Here is a 16,225-nt window from a genome sequence, read left to right on the forward strand (position 1 = left end):
ATCACCCTTGCAATCTGGATGCAGACAAACCGTCATCAAAAAACGTGGCAAATGCATGCTTTTGCTCCCAACTGCAAGGACAAAGTGGAGTTTTGGAACAAGTTGGAGTTTTGGATTATTGCAGCATCTGTGTTCTCACCTGGAGTAGCAAGAGCTGCAGCCCTATCTCAACTAAACAAACTGGGATGTTGGCTAGCTAAATATAGTAATTCCACTAGTTTAGCATTATCTGACTTATTGTTAGATGTAGATAGCATTAGACGTGCAACCTTACAAAATAGAGCTGCCATCGACTTTTTGTTACTTGGTTGCCAGGACTTTGATGGACTCTGTTGCATGAACCTGAGTGACCACTCCACATCTATTCATGCACACATACAGGAGCTACAAAGACTGAATCACCAACTTGTTGAACAAACAGGTTGGAACCCCTTCGCGGGATGGACATGGGGGTGGCCATGGTTACGACAACTCATTTTGGGTTTTGTTATTTTATGTCTTGTGTTTCTATGTATCATGTGTTTTGTCCCTTGCATTATCCAACTAATACGACAAATGATTGATACCTTGCTGCACCAACATGTACTACGAATGGTAGAATATCGTCGTGTTCCAACCACGGACCACGCGGTGCCATGTATACGGAAGGGTTAAAAGATGGGATTTTGGTCCATGGATGGACACTGGATGAGAAATAGATAGCTAAGAAAACTGCAGTCAGCATAGAAAACAGACGGTTTATTGTTCTGCTGTCATCAAAGGAATCTTCGAAACCCACTCTAAAACAGAGGGGACACACCTGGGACAGCTGACCCCAACTGACCAAAGGGATATTGCATACCAGACGACGTCATGCTCAGCATATGAAGCTGGGGGAAGAAGAAGGAAGGGGGGACGTTCGGAGTGACGGCGTTTGTCTTCCCAAGTCACCGTTACTCGTGATGGAGCCCTGCTTTCGTGGGGACGGCTGAACACCTGCCTGCCGATGGGAAGGAGTGAATGAATTCCTTGTTTTGCTTTGCTTGCCTGCGCGGCTTTTGCTTTACCTATTAAACTGCCTTTACCTCAACCCACGAGTTTTCTCACTTTCACCCTTCTGATTCTCTCCCCCGTCCCACCAGGGGGGAGTGAGCGAGCGGCTGTGTGGGGCTTAGTTGCTGGCTGGGGTTAAACCACACCACCTGGAGAGGACAGAGGAGAGAACAAACCTCACCAACCAAGGGTTTTGTTGGTCTGTGATACCTCTGATTCTTCAACGATTCAGAGGGTCAGATTGGAGTGGAAAAGGGTGGTCCCACTCATTTGTGCTTTCCCTTATCTTGTAGATATTAAAAATGCCCAAGGGATTGGTAAATCTGTTCAACAGAAGAAACAGGTCACGTGACTATTACTTTGGTTTGCATCTCTTTGTTTTCAAAACCACTCAAAACCACAGTGACGCTGTAAAGGGAAGGTCCCTTTACAGACCACAAGGAGGACTCTGAGCCCAAGTCGGCCGCCTGCCACACCAGCGCAGCTCCCTCAGGATATACCTTTCACAGCCTGCTCAGCTGGAAGCCTCCGCAGCGCAGGTCATCTCTCAGCAACCCAACGGGAAGAGGGCCCTCCAAGGAGCAGGGAGAAGGGGTCTGGTTTTGGTACAAGCAGAAGACGCTCCTGAGAAGAGGGATTCCTGCCCTCCGGTCCTGGCCCTGGCATTAACCTCACCATATTCCTCTGCTGACTTCTGGCTGCAGATGGAGCACGGCGCGACTCCTCCTGCACGCTTTTGCTCTTCCAGCCGACGGCTTGAGCAGGGCTGGGCCATCCCCACAGCGTGCTGGGAGCTGGAGCCCTTCACCCCACAGCATGCTGGAGCTGGAGTCCTTCATCCCACGGCATGCTGGGAGGTGCAGTCCTTCACCCCATGGCATGCTGGCAGCTGCAGTCCTTCACCCCATGGCATGCTGGGAGCTGCAGTCCTTCACCCCATGGAATGCTGGGAGCTGCAGTCCTTCGCTCTGCAGCTCCACTCCCTGGGAATCATCACCCTCTGGGAGTACCACGACGACAGCTCCTAATTACCTGTCCTGAGAGCAGCTTCCACCGCCTGTCCCCTGCCGCCCACCAACAAGAACAGCACTGTACTCTCCCGAACCTTAACCTGAACCCAAACTCTAACCCGAGCCCCTAACCCAAACCTCTAACCCTATATGCTACACATAGAATCCATTGTCCAAGTCTGAGAATAAGATTGGATCAAGCCACACCTAAGCTCCATCAGGAGTTCAGAGAGCAAGGGGGTCTTCTCTGAACCTCATGACCCAACGGGAGGGTCTGCCTTACCCTTTTCATCCTCGGTCTCTATGTAAATCATTCTAGATCAATTCTTAACTCGATTTTCCTTTATATGTTTCATCCGTGTCGTAAGGGATAGAGTGAACCTTGCCATCGAACTCTGTTAAGTCGCACTTTTATAAATTTCTATGAAAATCACTTTCTGCTAATACCTTTGACAGTGGTTCTTTAAGCAGCCTCTAAACCACTCATTCACGACACCGCTCACAGGATTTTATTTGCAGAAAATGAACCCAATATATTTTTCAGGTTCATCAATTATTAAAATGCAGTCAGGCCCCGGCACAGCTAATACAACCAATGCCTCTAGAAAGGACTCTGCACCCCTTCAACCTAGGGAATGGCATTTGGGTAAAAGCACACAAAAGGAAGGATAATTTACCTCCTCGGTGGGAGAGACCATTTTATGTCTTGCTAACCTTTCTCAGCAGTACAGGTGGAAGAAAATTCAACTTGAATCCATCACTCCCACCTGAAAGCTGCAGCCGGTCTGGTTATAGAAGAAATCTGATTAACTGTATTCTTCTCTCTGAATAGTCTCGTTTAGCATTAGTAGCTTAGGAGTAGCAGCTAAAGTAGTCGAAGCCTTAGGCCGCAAGAGCTGACAGAGAGTAAACTTTTTTGATAAAACTAATGCTGCTAACAAAGAACTAGCTGAATCCGGCAGATACGAGCAGAATGAAGAAGATAAGGACCAAGGAGACAATTCCAAGAGAATGAAGTAACTTCAGAAGAAGGCCAGACCAGCCACAGTGAAAACCAATAGGAAATCAAGAGCACCGACCAGAATTAAGTGATTGGACTTGGGCATCAGGTGATGGGTGTCATTGAGAAGCATGGATGGGGGTAGGGGTCCCTCTCTGGAGGCACCCAGCACGATCTTTAACCTGAGAACTAATAAAAGAGGAATTGGAAACCTTCCCTCGCACCTTGCATTTTCAGCAGGATCCTGGGGTCAGACCCTGTTACGGTGGCTGGCCTGTGTAAATCCATAACACTTTGGACCATCAAAATGAGGCTTTGGAGCCTAAAATGAGGCTTTGGAAGCCAAAAGGAAGACTTTGGAAAGTAAAAATGAGGCTTTGTACTCTATAAATGGAGCTTTGGAGCCTCAAAAGAGGCTTTATGCCTGAAAAATGAGGGTTTAGACCCTCCAAATGAAACTGGGGGCCCTAAAAAAAGGTGGGGTTGGGACCCTAGAAAAAGACAGGTTGGGACCCTAGAAATGAGGATTTCGGCCCTAAACAGGAGGCTTTGGGCACTAGAAAGGAAGGGCAAGGTGGACAAATGAGGCTCTCGACCCTGCAAAGGAGGGGAACCTCTTGGTTCCTCTCTGGCCCCAAGAAATGAAGCTTCAGTCCTGAATATAGGGCTTTGGGCACTCCAATGGAGGCCTTGAGCTATAAAAGAGGGGTTTGGACCCTATAAATGAGCGTTTGGACCCTCAAAAGGAGGGCTTTGGCCTTAAAAATGGGGTTTGGAAAAGAAATTGAGGCTTTGAACCCTGAAATTAGGTTTTCTGCCATAAAGCGATGCTTTGGTACCAAACGCTAAGGCTTTGCACTCTAAAAATGGGTCTTTTGAAGGTCAAAATGAGAGTTTGGGCCATCCAAATTGCAGACTGAAATCTGAAAGTGAGGCTTTGGTCTCTGAAGAGAAGGCTTTGGAAGCTAGAAATGAGCTTTGGACCCTAGAAATGAGGCTTTGGCCTCTAAACCTGAGGCTTTGGACCTTCAAAATCAGACCTGGGGCCTTAAAACTTATGCTCGGGGCCCTTAAAATGAGTCCTGGAACCTGAAAAGGCGGGTTTGGAACTTATACATGAGGGTTTGTACCCTAAAAATGAGGCTTTGGGACATAAAAGGAAGGCTTTCAACCCTAGAATCAAAGCTTTGGACTCTAAAAATGAGGCTAGGGGACAAAGTGCCACTGCCCCCCCTCGCTTGGCAATGGTGGACTCACAGTTGAGGATGGCGGCCCTCTTGCAGAGCCGGGCGCTGGCGGCGGCAGGGGGGAAAGGGGTCAGAGGTGGCGCCAGGCGGCCTCGCTGTCGCACACCTCGTGCAGGTAGCGGCAGGTCTGGCCCAGTCTCAGCAGGTGGGGCAGCGTCAGGAAGGAGATGATGTGCAGTAGCTGTGGGGAGAGAGGCGTGGAGAGCATCAATCCTGGGACCCCTCCTGCTTTCAGGGGGAGACCCCAGCCCCGCTATCCCCCCCTGTTCAACTCACCATCTCAGGGGGGTGGGTGGCGGCCATGTCCTCCCCCTCCTTGCCACCCTTCAGGCTGCCGTGGGGTCGCTTGTTCTGCGGGGAGAGGATGTGGGTGAGGGGACGGTGGGTGGCCCCATGGCAAGCATCACTCCCCACCCACCCTCGTGTACCCCACCGCCATCCCGGTGGCCTCACTGTCCCGCACTCGTTACCGCCGGTCGGATGTCAGAGGCGATGGCGGCGAGAAGCCCGGTGGCCCATGGCTGCCGTCCAGTGGCATGGTCATGGGATACTGAGTCTCTGTAAGCCGGTGGCTCCCATGCAGACGGGGGGTCCCAGAACATGGGGGCGGCAGGGGAGGGGGGGAGGCGAGAGCGGGGGGAGGGGTAGCAGGGGGGAAGAGGGGCCCCGGGCCTGGGCCGGGGGCTGCTTGGCCTCAGGGCAGGCCCCACGTGCGCCATGTTGAAGCTCGGCCTGGCCGCCGGCGGAGCCCGCCTTCTTTTCACATGGGTCTTCGCTGGCATAGGTCGGGAGGACTGCCAGTCTCTTCCCCTGAGGTGATGCTGCCTCGGACTGATGCCCTAGGCTGCCACTCTGCCCTGGTTTGGGGCCTGCTCTTACCTGAGGGCTGCCTGTGATTGGCCACCGGGGCTGCCACTCTGCCCTGGTTTGGGGCCCAGCCTCCCCTGAGGTGATGCTCTCTCTGATTGGCTGCCTGAGGGGTCACTCCTCCCACGGTCCCCGCCCTCCCTGGGGTGATCTTTCCTCAGATTGGCTGCCGGGGATTTCCCCCTTGCTCCTCCCACCGGAGGGCTCAGACAGCTTATCAATCATCCGTGTGCCGCTCTCCAGCCAGGCGTGATTGGTGGAGCCAGCACGGCCCACCCCGACACCTTGCCCAGTCTTTTCAACTCTTGCCACCTCTCCTGCAGGCCTCAAAGCTTGATTGGTTGGTTAGGTATCAGTCATGTGCCTTGCCCCCACCTCCTCAAATGTGATTGGCTGTCCTGGGTCCACTGACTCCCCACAGACTTCTGGGCAGACGTTGCCAGGCAACCAGCTCCGCCTTCAGGGTTTAGACCCTCAAAATGAAACTGCGGGCCCTAAGAAAAGGCTATGGGTCACAACAGACTGGTTGGGACCCTAAAAATGAGCATTTCTGCCCTAAAAAGGCGGCTGTGGGCACTAAAAAGGATGGGCTGGATGCTAAAACTGACACTTTGGACCCTGCAAAGGAGGGGAACCTCTTGGTTCCCATCTGAGCTGGCTTTGGTGCCCAATAACTCCATGCAACAGACCACCTCTCCTGTCCTGAGCGACCACCGTAACAGGTGGAGCCCAAAGCCGTGGAGCAAAGGAACTCCATGGACATTTGGTGGACATTTGGTGGACATTTCACAGGGGTGGTCCATGGGCTGAGGGAACGATACCTGTGTGTTATATCAAAGGATGGGAAGGGGAGTGGTGATTCACAAGGAGGTATTGGATAGTGTGGGTCCTGAGCCTGACGTAAATGGTATGGAATAAGGGGTGGAGAAAGGACTGTCGTGGTTTAACCCCAGCCGGTAACTGAGCACCACTCAGCTGCTCGCTCACTCCCCCCAGAGGGATGGGGGAGAGAATCGGAAGGGGGAAAGTGAGAAAACTCGTGGGCTGAAATACAGACAGTTTAATAATTGAAATCAAATCAAATAATAATAATAGTAATAATAAATTGTAAGGAAAAGGAAAATAACAAAGAGAGAGAAATAGAACCCAAGAAAGACAAGTGATGCAAATGAATACAATTGTTCACCCAGCCAGTCCCCAAGCGGCGGACCCCCGCCAACCTCCCCCCGAGTTTTATTGCTGAGCATGACGTCATATGGTAGGGAATATCCCTTTGGTCGGTTGGGGTCAGCTGTCCCGCCTGTGTCCCCTCCCAGCTTCTTGTGCACCCCCAGCCTCCTCGCTGGTGGGGTGGGGGGAGAAGCAGAAAAGGCCTTGACTCTGTGCAAGCACCGCTCAGCAGTAACGAAAACAGCCCTGTGTTACCAACACCGTTTTCGGCACAGATCCAAATCATTGACCCATACTAGCTACTCTGAAGAAAATTAACTCCATCCCAGCCAAAACCAGCACAGCTCCCCAGTACAACAGAGGATTTTGATGCCGGGACAAATAACGACTTGCCAGCTTGGCAGAGTGCGGGTGCCTTTTCGTGCCCTGAGATGCCCTCCGGGTTTTGTGGTCTAGCGGGGCAGCTGGGGCTTTGTTGCAAGGCCACCCTGCGTCTGGGTGTGCTGTCCTGCAGGCAGCGGCAGAGGCCAGGAATTACACTGTCTGCTCAGCACACTCGGGCTGGTCCCCATGGGAAGGACACCATAGGACTGGGCTTCTTGTTCCAGCTTTATTAGAAAAAAAAAAAAATATTAAAATAGGGCCACTTTCCAGAGGAGAATTGCACTTCTCCAAGGTTCAGCAGGGCCAGCAGCACAGCGACCGCAGCCTCCATCTTGATGGTGGCATTTCTGGTGTCAGGAGGAAGACGGTCTGAGTAGCCAGGGAGCTGACTGAGGGTTCAGGGTCCTTCTGCAAGGGCAGCAGGGCTGCAAGAGAAGGAAGCAGAGCAGGTGTGAACCCCCACTGCCTGCAGAGACCCCCAGGAGTCCCCTCCAGACCATGCCAGCCCCACCCATCTCTTTCCCTCACCAGGAGGAGCAGGTGAGACAAAGAGACCAGCTGGAAGCCGCTGCTCAGGAATGCCCCATGCGCCCCTGACATGCTCCTCTGCCCCTGAAGCGTTTTCCTGGAGCAGGGCCAAGCACAGCAGCATCCTGCCCAGGCTCTGTCCCCTGCCCCACCAGTCCCGGCAAGCACAGCACCGCCCCTACTCACCATTGCAGATATCCCACAGCTTCTCCAGACTTCGCTTCCTCAGCTTCCGTGCGGCAAGCCCTAGGCACAGAGCTCCTGTCACACCTCCTGCTCCCCAGCACGCTCCCAGCAGCACGGCCCGCGGCTCTGCCAGCGCGGCTGCACACCCTCCTCCCCCTCAGCAGGGCTGACCCCAGGGAAGGACAGGACCCGAGGGCAGTGGGACTGGGCAAGGCTCCCAGCGAGCCCACCTGCGTGGTGGGCCCTGCACGGGGCAGCCGGGGCTCTGGCAGCCCCAGGGCTGCCCCCTGCTGCCAGTGCAGTGGAGGGGACTGGGGGCCAGGCTGCCAGAAGAGGGACCCGGGGGCTGGGGCTCACCGATGAACCTGACAGCCGCGTCTCGCAAGGTGGCCTGACTGTCCTTCAGGTATGGCAGGCTCTGACACACATATTCTCCCACCCTGCTCCTGTCGTGCCGTAGCTGGAGAGAGCACAAGGGCACGGGGCTGATAAAGACCCTCCCCAGCCATCCGGACCAGTCCCTCCTACCAGTGCACTCCTTCCCTCCCAGACAGGAGCCCTGTGGGGCTGAGGTTCAGAGAGAGCCGCAGGCACAGGGGGCCTGGCTGTGCCGAGACCCCTCTGTCCCAAGGCCAGGGCTTACATGTGCCAGGATCTTGTTTAGCACCCTGGGGGCAGGCAGGGGAGAGGGGCCTGGAGAAGAGCCCTTGGGGGCTCCGTGCTTGAGGGCAGGGAAGGAGGATGCAGCTCCAGGCTGTGGGCTCCGGGCTGGAGCAGCGCAGGCGAGGCACAGCTGCACAGCCCTCCCCACGGGCACGCGGGGCAGCCCTCGTCCAGCCGGGTTCTGGGGCTTGGGGATTGTCCTCACCAAGCACTCTCCAATGAGGTGTGTCTGATACGTCTTGGCCAGGTAGCTGAGCTTCCTCCACCCCAGGAACTCTGCACAGGCGAGGAGGGTGTCCCTAGAAGCCTGCAGAGAAGCAGAGGCTGGGAGATGGCACCACAGCCCAGGGAAGGAGACCTGGCATCGTCCTCCTCTTGGCCAGTCTCCGAGCCATTCCCAGCCCCTTGTGGAAAGAGGCAGCGGGGAACAGAGTCTAAACTGGGTTCAGTGCCCAGGGCAGGGACGTGGGGCAGCCACCACCTCAGGCATCTCATGCTGCCGGCCAGCAGAACAGAGGGCCTCAGGAGCTGCTGAGCTGCTGCCAGCCATGGGGCAGACTGCAGGGCAAAGGAGGTGTGGGTTCGTGGCCGTAGGCAGCGAGGGCTGCAGTCCCAGAGACACCGGGGCAGGATGGAGCCAGCAGCACCTCCCACGGGCATCCCCCAGCAGGGCGCTTGGCTCCCCAGCCGGGGCTGCCCCAACCCCTTCACGCCCAGGCGCCAGGTGGGCAGAGCTTTGATCCCGGGATGCAGGGCCAGTCCACTGCTGGCTGCATCTCCCTTCCCACCGCTCTCCCTGCCCCAGGCTGGACAACAAGCTGGCTCTCCACCCCTTGCAAGCGCTGCACCCCTCTGCGCACACCAAGTTCATGGGCCCTATGCAAGGGCTCCTGGGGGAGCAGGGGTTTGTTCCTGCAGCAATCCTGCCCTCAGGGCGCTGGGACATGGCCTGGCCCAAACACCTGGGTGTCTCTTGGGCACAGCCCTGGGGGACAGGGATTGGGGCTCAAAGCCCTGGCCTCCCACACCTGCAGGGACAGCTGGGGAAGCCTGTAGGGACTCGTGTGTTCGGTGGCCATGGGCTGCTGCTGAGCCCCGCTGGACCAGGCAGGGCGGGTCTGGGAAATGTCTGTGCCAGGTTCTCCGGCCCTGCTCCTGCTGGGTCTGCAGGGACCCTTCCTCTGGGCTGTGCTGGAGGAGGGCTGAATGGCGAGAGCGGGGCTGGAGGGGACCCCAGCTCCCCGTCCACCTCTGCAGCAGGCGGCAGGGGGGAAGGAGGAAGGCAGGGGTGGGACCGGTGCAGGGAAGGAGGGAGCAGTGGGACCCTGAGCTGACACACGTTCCCAGATTCTGACATCCAGCAGCCCTTGCCCCTTATGCCCAGGCCACCCCCATGGTGTCAGCACACCCTTCCCCGCAACACTGGTCGCTGCTCACTGCACCTTGGCCACGCTCTCGGCCTGGTCGTTCATACGGAGGAACAGCGGGAGCAGGACCCTCTGCACTCTCTTCTTCATCTTTTTCTTGATGCTCCTCACCACAGTTTTCATCAGATCTTTGAAGAGGCTGATGGAGAGCTCCCGCACCTGGCTGGACTCCTGGCAGGGAGGAGGACAGGGGGACTTGAGCAACAGCCGCTCCTTGCCCACGGTGAGCAAGGGCGTTAGCGTGGCTGATGTGAGGGGAGATGCTCCCGAGTCGGGTTCCGAACACAGGGGCCGTGGGCCAGATCCGCAGCTGCGGCTGAACGCCCCCAGGGCCCTGAAAGGCCACGCAAGAGAAACGAGGAGGGGAGCAACCCTGCCTGAGTGCTGCCTGCAGGACTGGGCCCAAGGGCAGACGTCCTTGCAGAGAGCCCACGTGGAGGGCTCAGGCTCCCATGGCAACCTTACGTCATCAAAGAGGGGCAGGAGCTCCTCCGCCAGCTGCAGAGCGAGGAGGCCGGCCTCCTCTCCCTTCATGTGACCCATCGTGTTCCTGAAGAGTACCAGGGCCTTCATCTTGACATCAGCGTTGGCATCCTGCAGGGCCTCCGTGATGTCTGGCAGCAGGACCGGTATTTTTCTTGCCTGTACGAAACACAGAGTTTCCTTATTGTGAAGCGGAGAAAGACCAAAAATGCACCGCTCACTGAGCACCAGCCTCCCGTCCGGCTTCCCAGCAGGTGGCACAGGAGTCACTGCAGCAGCCTCCTGGCAGGCAGTGGCCACCGATGGGGATGCGGGGAGAGCACGAGGAAGGGAAGGCAGTGCAGGAGAGCAGTGTCCCCTGCTCAGCCACCCCCTTTTCCGACCAGCCTGAAGGGGCAGATGGGTTGGTAACCCTCTGGGCCTGGAGGGCTCCCCAGGCCCTTCCCAGGCCCCTCCATAGCCCAGAGGGTGGCTGGAGCCATCACCCCACATTCTGACTCCCAGCCAATGCCAAGCCACCGCATTATCCACTGAGCCCCGGGCCCTGGCTGCCAACATGGCTCCGCTTGACTTCACCCTGCTCACCGTCTCAGGCATCTTTGAAAGCGTGATGAGGCCGCTGAGCACCAGCGAGAGCATCACCAGGGTTGGATGCCTCAGGTACCTCCAGTCTTTGTAGAGGGCAGCAAACTTCTCTGTTTCAACTCCTTTGTAGGTGCAGACCAGCAGCTGAAACAAAGACAGCAGTGAGAGACTAGCAGAGCCTGCAGGGCTGCCTCCACTGCGCTGGCACAAAGGAGGCACGACACGCGGGCGGTGGCAAGTGTCTCCTCTCCCCAGACTTGAAGTCCCCTCAGCCTGTGCGGAGGCCATGCCTCTGCCCCAGGCCCAGCAACCGGCCTGACTCTGGCTTCCGCCCCTTTCTCTGCCCCTTCCCCAGGTTTCCAGGCTGCAGAGCAGGGCAGGGGGATGCAGGCAGGGGGGAAGCAGAGTAGTGCTGGGCAGGGGCAGGTTTCGTGTTTTTTCACGGCGGCCAAACCAGCACACGGCAGCCCCAAGTGTCTGGCACGGGGTCTGGCTGGTGCTGGGCAGGTCCCTGCTGACCCTAAGGGGCTGTGTCCGTATGTACTGGAGGAGGTGGCCACTCGGAGGCAGGCAGGAGGGGAGGGGGCCGTGCCTGTTTTCCCTGGGCAGGAGGGGAGGCAGGCACAGCCCTGAAGGTGAGCATGGTCACTCACAGCCAAAAGACAGATGCAGGCGTCCTCCGTGGCACAGCGGAACACCTTGCGCAGCTCCTGGTCCTCGAGCACGCTGAGCAGCTCCATCAAGACGCTCAACAAAGCCCAAGGCGTGGAGATCATCACCTCCCACATGGCCAGGGCAGCGCTGCAGATCCAGAGTGCTCGGTCAGCAGGGCTGCCTCGGCCACTGCACTGTGCCCGGGCCAGCCTCTCCAGAGCCAGGCTGTGCTGCAGCCCTGGCCCTGCCCACCCCCCTCACTTGGGGTGCCCGGGGGCCCTGCCCGTGCAGGCAGGAGGGGGCTGAGGTGCTGTTCCCCATGGGGCAGGGAGGAGCGTGGTGGTGGTGCTCTGGCTTGGCCAACTTGGGCTGCTGCGGAGCTGGCTGACCCGCTGGGGCTGGGAAGCGTGCTGGGATGGACGGCCCTGCTCCTCGGGGATGTCCTGCACTTTTCCGTGCGTCTGGCAGCCAGAGAGTCTCTGGGCCACTCTCCCCACAGGGAACAAGCCCTCAAGGCTGTCAGGGCCAGTACCTGTCACACGTCGGAGAGATCTGCAGCAGGCTCCTGACCGCTTCGCTGGGGCACCTCTCGGTCAGCAGGAGGAGGAGTGAGTCCAGGCTGTGCCGGGCTGGCTCCGTGTGGATGTACTCCACAGTGTTGTGGATGTACCTCATGATCTTTGGCACCTGGAGGGGACACAGGGGAGGATGTGTGCAGCCAGCGGAGTGCAGCCATTTCCCAGCTACCACTGAAACTGCTGCCCTTCCCATCCCTCTCTGGTGCCTTGAAATGGCTTCAGGTGCCTGAGAGAGCTGAAGGAGGAACAAGGCCTGACAGGGCTCATGGGCAGGGCAATCCAGCCACAGGGCACCTACCTCTGTCAGCCAGGAGGCAGGGTCTCTCGTGGCCATATCCAGGATGTTGCTGCCCATCTGCCTGTCACAGATGTCGTCTACTGTCAAGGCCTCAATGGCCACGAGGAGAATGTCTGTCCTCTGAGAAGGCTGGAGGTATTCTCCAAACACCTACGGGCGGAAGGAAGGGAGGGAAGCCATGTCATGCCAAGCACCCTGATGGTGCTGCTTGGCTGAGTAGCGTGAGCAGCTCTGGCAAGAGATGCCCGGCAGTGCTGTCAGCAGTGCCCGCAGGAACGCTGGAAGCACGGGCTGCAGTCTCTGCAGGGCGGAGGAGGAGAGCAGAGGGTCCCCTGGGTGAGGGCGGAGGGCTGGGGCCTTGGGACGTGCGTTGCCCTTACAGAGAACCAGGGCTCGCTGGTGGCCAGGAGGGCTGGAGCTGCTGCTGGGACACTGGAGTGCTGCCCTCGCATAGTCCCTGCTCGGGGACAGCAGGAACCCTCTCTCCAGGGACAGTGAGGCCATGCCAGCCCCGCTGACTCTGGGTCCCTTTGCTCACACAAGCCTCCTGCCCATGCCACGCACAAGAGTCCCAGCAAGGCAGAAGCTCATTACCTTGGTCATGTTGCTGCTGTCGAGTGAAGAAAGCACGTGGGTGCTCTCAGAATTGCATCCCGGTTGGAGCTGTGGATGCTCAGGATTATCCTCTGGCAGAGTCTCGCCTACATGGAGGGGAAACACAGAAGAGTTGGTAGGACACAGCATCTTGGCCAACAAGCTTCCCAAACAGAGAAAAGAGCTTTAAACTCGGCACGGCTGAGGAGGGAGGCTGTGCTGGGGCTGACTCCCAGCCCCGAGCAGCCCTGGCATTCAGGCACCGCCACGCCCCTGCCCGTGGGACCCCTGCTGCCAGCGTGCCGAGGAAACGGGATCCCAGTGTCGAGCCGGTGCCGCTCGCTGGCTCCGAGCCTGCCCAGCCCTGGGGGGCCCCTCACTCACCGATCTGCAGCGGCTGGACCACGGACACCTCGTCGGGCTCCGGCGGAGAGCTGCTCTCCTGGGGAGCCTGCACCTCCTCCCAGGCCACCCTGGGGCGGCTGGGGGGTCTCTCCGCCATCCTGCGAAATGGAGGAAAGTGGGGGGGGCAGGGGGGGCAGCTTAAGGGAAACGCTCCGTCGCCGTGGGGCTGCCGGGGACGGCACGGAAAGTCGTGGGCTGCGCTCAGGGTCTCCTCGCCAGCTCCGCGCTCCTGCCCTGTCCCGTCGCTGTCTTTTCAGACACTGCAGGGCCACTGCCACGCTGGCTATATATCCTGCCCTGGAGTGTCACGGAGTGAGGTCACAAAGGGCCCCATTGTGACCCACCACCCGGGCTGGGAGGGGCAGGGGGTCCACTGCGCGGGGTAGGGAGCCAGCTCGCCATTGGCCCATGAGTCCTCTTGGGGTGCCCCCAGGCCCCCATCTTCCCTTATGTCCCCTCAGGACCTTCCTGGACACTTTGGCTCCTCCCAGAGCCCTGCATTCACAAGCCCCAGCATGGCCCCAGGACCTCCCTGGGAGATCCCTGCTTCTCCCCCTCCGTGTAATGCTCTCTTTACATCCCTCTAGTTTCTGGCATCTCACAGTTACGTCCTTTCCCCCACTCTGAAAATCTCTCTCAGTACCAGGAAGCAAAAGATGTTGATGCCTGCTCCTCTCCTCTGATTGCTCTTTGGGGATACAGTTGTCGAGGGGACTCTCAGAGTGTGTATCGCTTACCAGATGCTGTCAGAATAGGAAACCCGAAAGAAGCGGGGAGAAGAAGCCTCCAAGAAGCGGGGAGAAGGGGTCTGGTTTTGGTACAAGCAGAAGACAGTCCTGAGAAGAGCGATTCCTGCCCTCCGGTCCTGGCCCTGGCATTAACCTCACCATATTCCTCTGCTGACTTCTGGCTGCAGATGGAGCACGGCGCGACTCCTCCTGCACGCTTTTGCTCTTCCAGCCGACGGCTTGAGCAGGGCTGGGCCATCCCCACAGCGTGCTGGGAGCTGGAGCCCTTCACCATGTGGCACACTGGGAGCTGGAGTCCTTCATCCCACGGCATGCTGGGAGATGGCGTCCTAGGTTAACTTGGGAAAAAATCACCTCTCTCTGAGATCAGGCGAATTTGGAGGGCTGATGAAATGCTGCGCAGCTGATGTAGGTTGTTCGGTGTCCCAGTTTGGTTTGAAAACCTTCGTCTGTATCACAATAGTCTAAGAGGCAAGAAATAAGTATGTAGTTTCTTTTTTCCTTGACTGTTAGGTGTTTAACTTTAGAAGGGTAGGCAGTCATAATTTTATACTGAGGTGACACTTGTCATGTTGTTCAGTATTATATATATTTCTTTTTTTAACTGGGATAATAATTTTCCTTAAATTGCAATGTTTGATCTTAATGTGCTTCATCACATGGCCATTTCCCATCACAGATTGGTATTCCATGTGTGTTTTTCGTCCCCTCTAAGCGAGGGAATACAACACACATTGCCTTTGGATGCTGCTGTTTCTAAACTTGCAATCTTACGTGCACATATTACAAACATCTATTTTAAAGAGAAAAATACCCCAAAAACTAGTGAAGCAGTAGAGCATCTCTATCAAATGATGGCATGCAACCCTGTGAGGTTTTTTTTGCTCTTCTGAATGTGTATGTTCCTCCAGCAAAATGAATGCTGAGAGCACATCCTCGGGTTGCGGCTGGCGGAAACCCTGAGGGCAATATAGTGCAGCGGTGTTAAAAAATGAGTTTGCTTTCTTGAGACTAGATTGTGGAGAGAGATTTCTGGGGGTAAACCACACAATCCAGCAATGAGGAGTGGAGAGAAAGCTGCACTTAGGAGTCTGCCTCGGCTTTGCAACTTGCCCTTAAATAACTACTTTTGGACAAATTGTTTTTTGGGTAACTTGTAGTTTGATTGGGTTTCTTTTATGAGTGCATATCCTCATGTCAAAATTGCTTACATTTCTTCAAAGGAAGGGGTAAGTCTTGAGACACTGACATTTTAAATATTGTCAGCTGACTGAGCGTTCCACCCCACTTGCAATGAGAGTTTGCAACAGTTTTCTGGGAAAATGTGGTTCACATAACGTGAAAGACACTTAAATTATTTTGAACTTTTGAGTATTTGATACAGCACCCAGCACCCGGACATGCCAACCATCCAGCACCCCCAGAGCCCAGCACCCAGCACCCTTAGCGCACGCACCCAGCACCCGGACATGACCAGCACCCGGACATGCCCAGAACCCAACACCCACTATTCCCAGCACCCACCACCCAGCACACAGACATGCCCAGCACATGGACATGCCCACCAGCCAGCACCCCCAGTGCCCAGCATCCAGCGCCCAGCATCTGGCACCCAGACATGCCCAGCACAAAGATATGCATAATACCCAGCTCCCCCAGGGCCCAACACCCAGCACCCCCAGCACCCAGCAGCACCAGCGCACAGCACCCATCACACGGACATGCCCAGCACCCAGAGATGCCCAGTATCCCCAGCACTCCCACTGCCCACCACCCAGCACTCCAAGTGCCCAGCACCCAGCATGCAGACATGCCCAGCACCCGGACACACCCAGCAGCCAGCACCCCCAGCATCCAGCACCCAGCACTCGGTCATGTCCAGCATCCACACATACCAACACCCAGAACCCCAGCTCCCAGCACCCCTAGTGCCCAGCGCCCAGCACCTGGTCATGCCAAGCACCAAGACATGCCCAGCACCCAACACCCCAGTTCCCAGGACCCAGCAACCCCAGCACCCAGCACCTCCAGAGCCCAGCACACAGCACTCGGACAAGCCCAGCACTGGGACAGGATTAGAACGCAACACCCCCAGCGCTCAGCACACAGCTCCCGCTGTGCCCAGCACCCAGTGCTCAGCACACAGCTCCCCCCGTGCCCAGCACCCAGCAGCCGGACATGCCCATCACCCGAACATGCCCAAAAGGCAGCATCGCCAGCGCCCAGCACCCGGACATGCCCATCACCTGGATATGCACAGCACCCAGCACCGCCAAGGCCCAGCATGCAGTACCCCAACACCCAGCACTCTTGGGGCCCAGCACCCAGCACCCAAACTTGCCCAGCACCCCCAGTGCCCACCACC

The 16,225-nt window shown here is 57.1% G+C and overlaps 1 protein-coding gene and 1 long non-coding RNA gene across 2 annotated transcripts; both read right to left on the reverse strand.

Annotated features, from left to right (window-relative positions):
• Nucleotides 1–6,917: 6,917 nt before the first annotated feature.
• Nucleotides 6,918–7,594, reverse strand: LOC142076343 (uncharacterized). The gene is made up of 2 exons (XR_012671145.1): nucleotides 7,425–7,594; nucleotides 6,918–7,135 (listed from the first exon to the last, which is right to left on the reverse strand). It is a non-coding gene; the product is annotated as an uncharacterized LOC142076343 (long non-coding RNA).
• A 183-nt stretch (nucleotides 7,595–7,777) lies between these two features.
• On the reverse strand, nucleotides 7,778–14,173 carry LOC142076336 (uncharacterized). The gene is made up of 11 exons (XM_075138656.1): nucleotides 13,999–14,173; nucleotides 12,707–12,813; nucleotides 12,113–12,262; nucleotides 11,769–11,923; nucleotides 11,236–11,383; nucleotides 10,583–10,726; nucleotides 9,980–10,156; nucleotides 9,530–9,685; nucleotides 8,293–8,394; nucleotides 7,838–7,884; nucleotides 7,778–7,802 (listed from the first exon to the last, which is right to left on the reverse strand). The coding sequence occupies exons 1-11, from the start codon at nucleotides 14,171–14,173 to the stop codon at nucleotides 7,778–7,780; spliced, it is 1,386 nt and encodes a 461-aa protein (XP_074994757.1).
• Nucleotides 14,174–16,225: the final 2,052 nt, after the last annotated feature.

The sequence above is a fragment of the Calonectris borealis genome, unplaced genomic scaffold, assembly GCF_964195595.1.
Source record: "Calonectris borealis unplaced genomic scaffold, bCalBor7.hap1.2 HAP1_SCAFFOLD_44, whole genome shotgun sequence".
In the NCBI taxonomy this organism is placed as follows: Eukaryota; Metazoa; Chordata; class Aves; order Procellariiformes; family Procellariidae; genus Calonectris; species Calonectris borealis.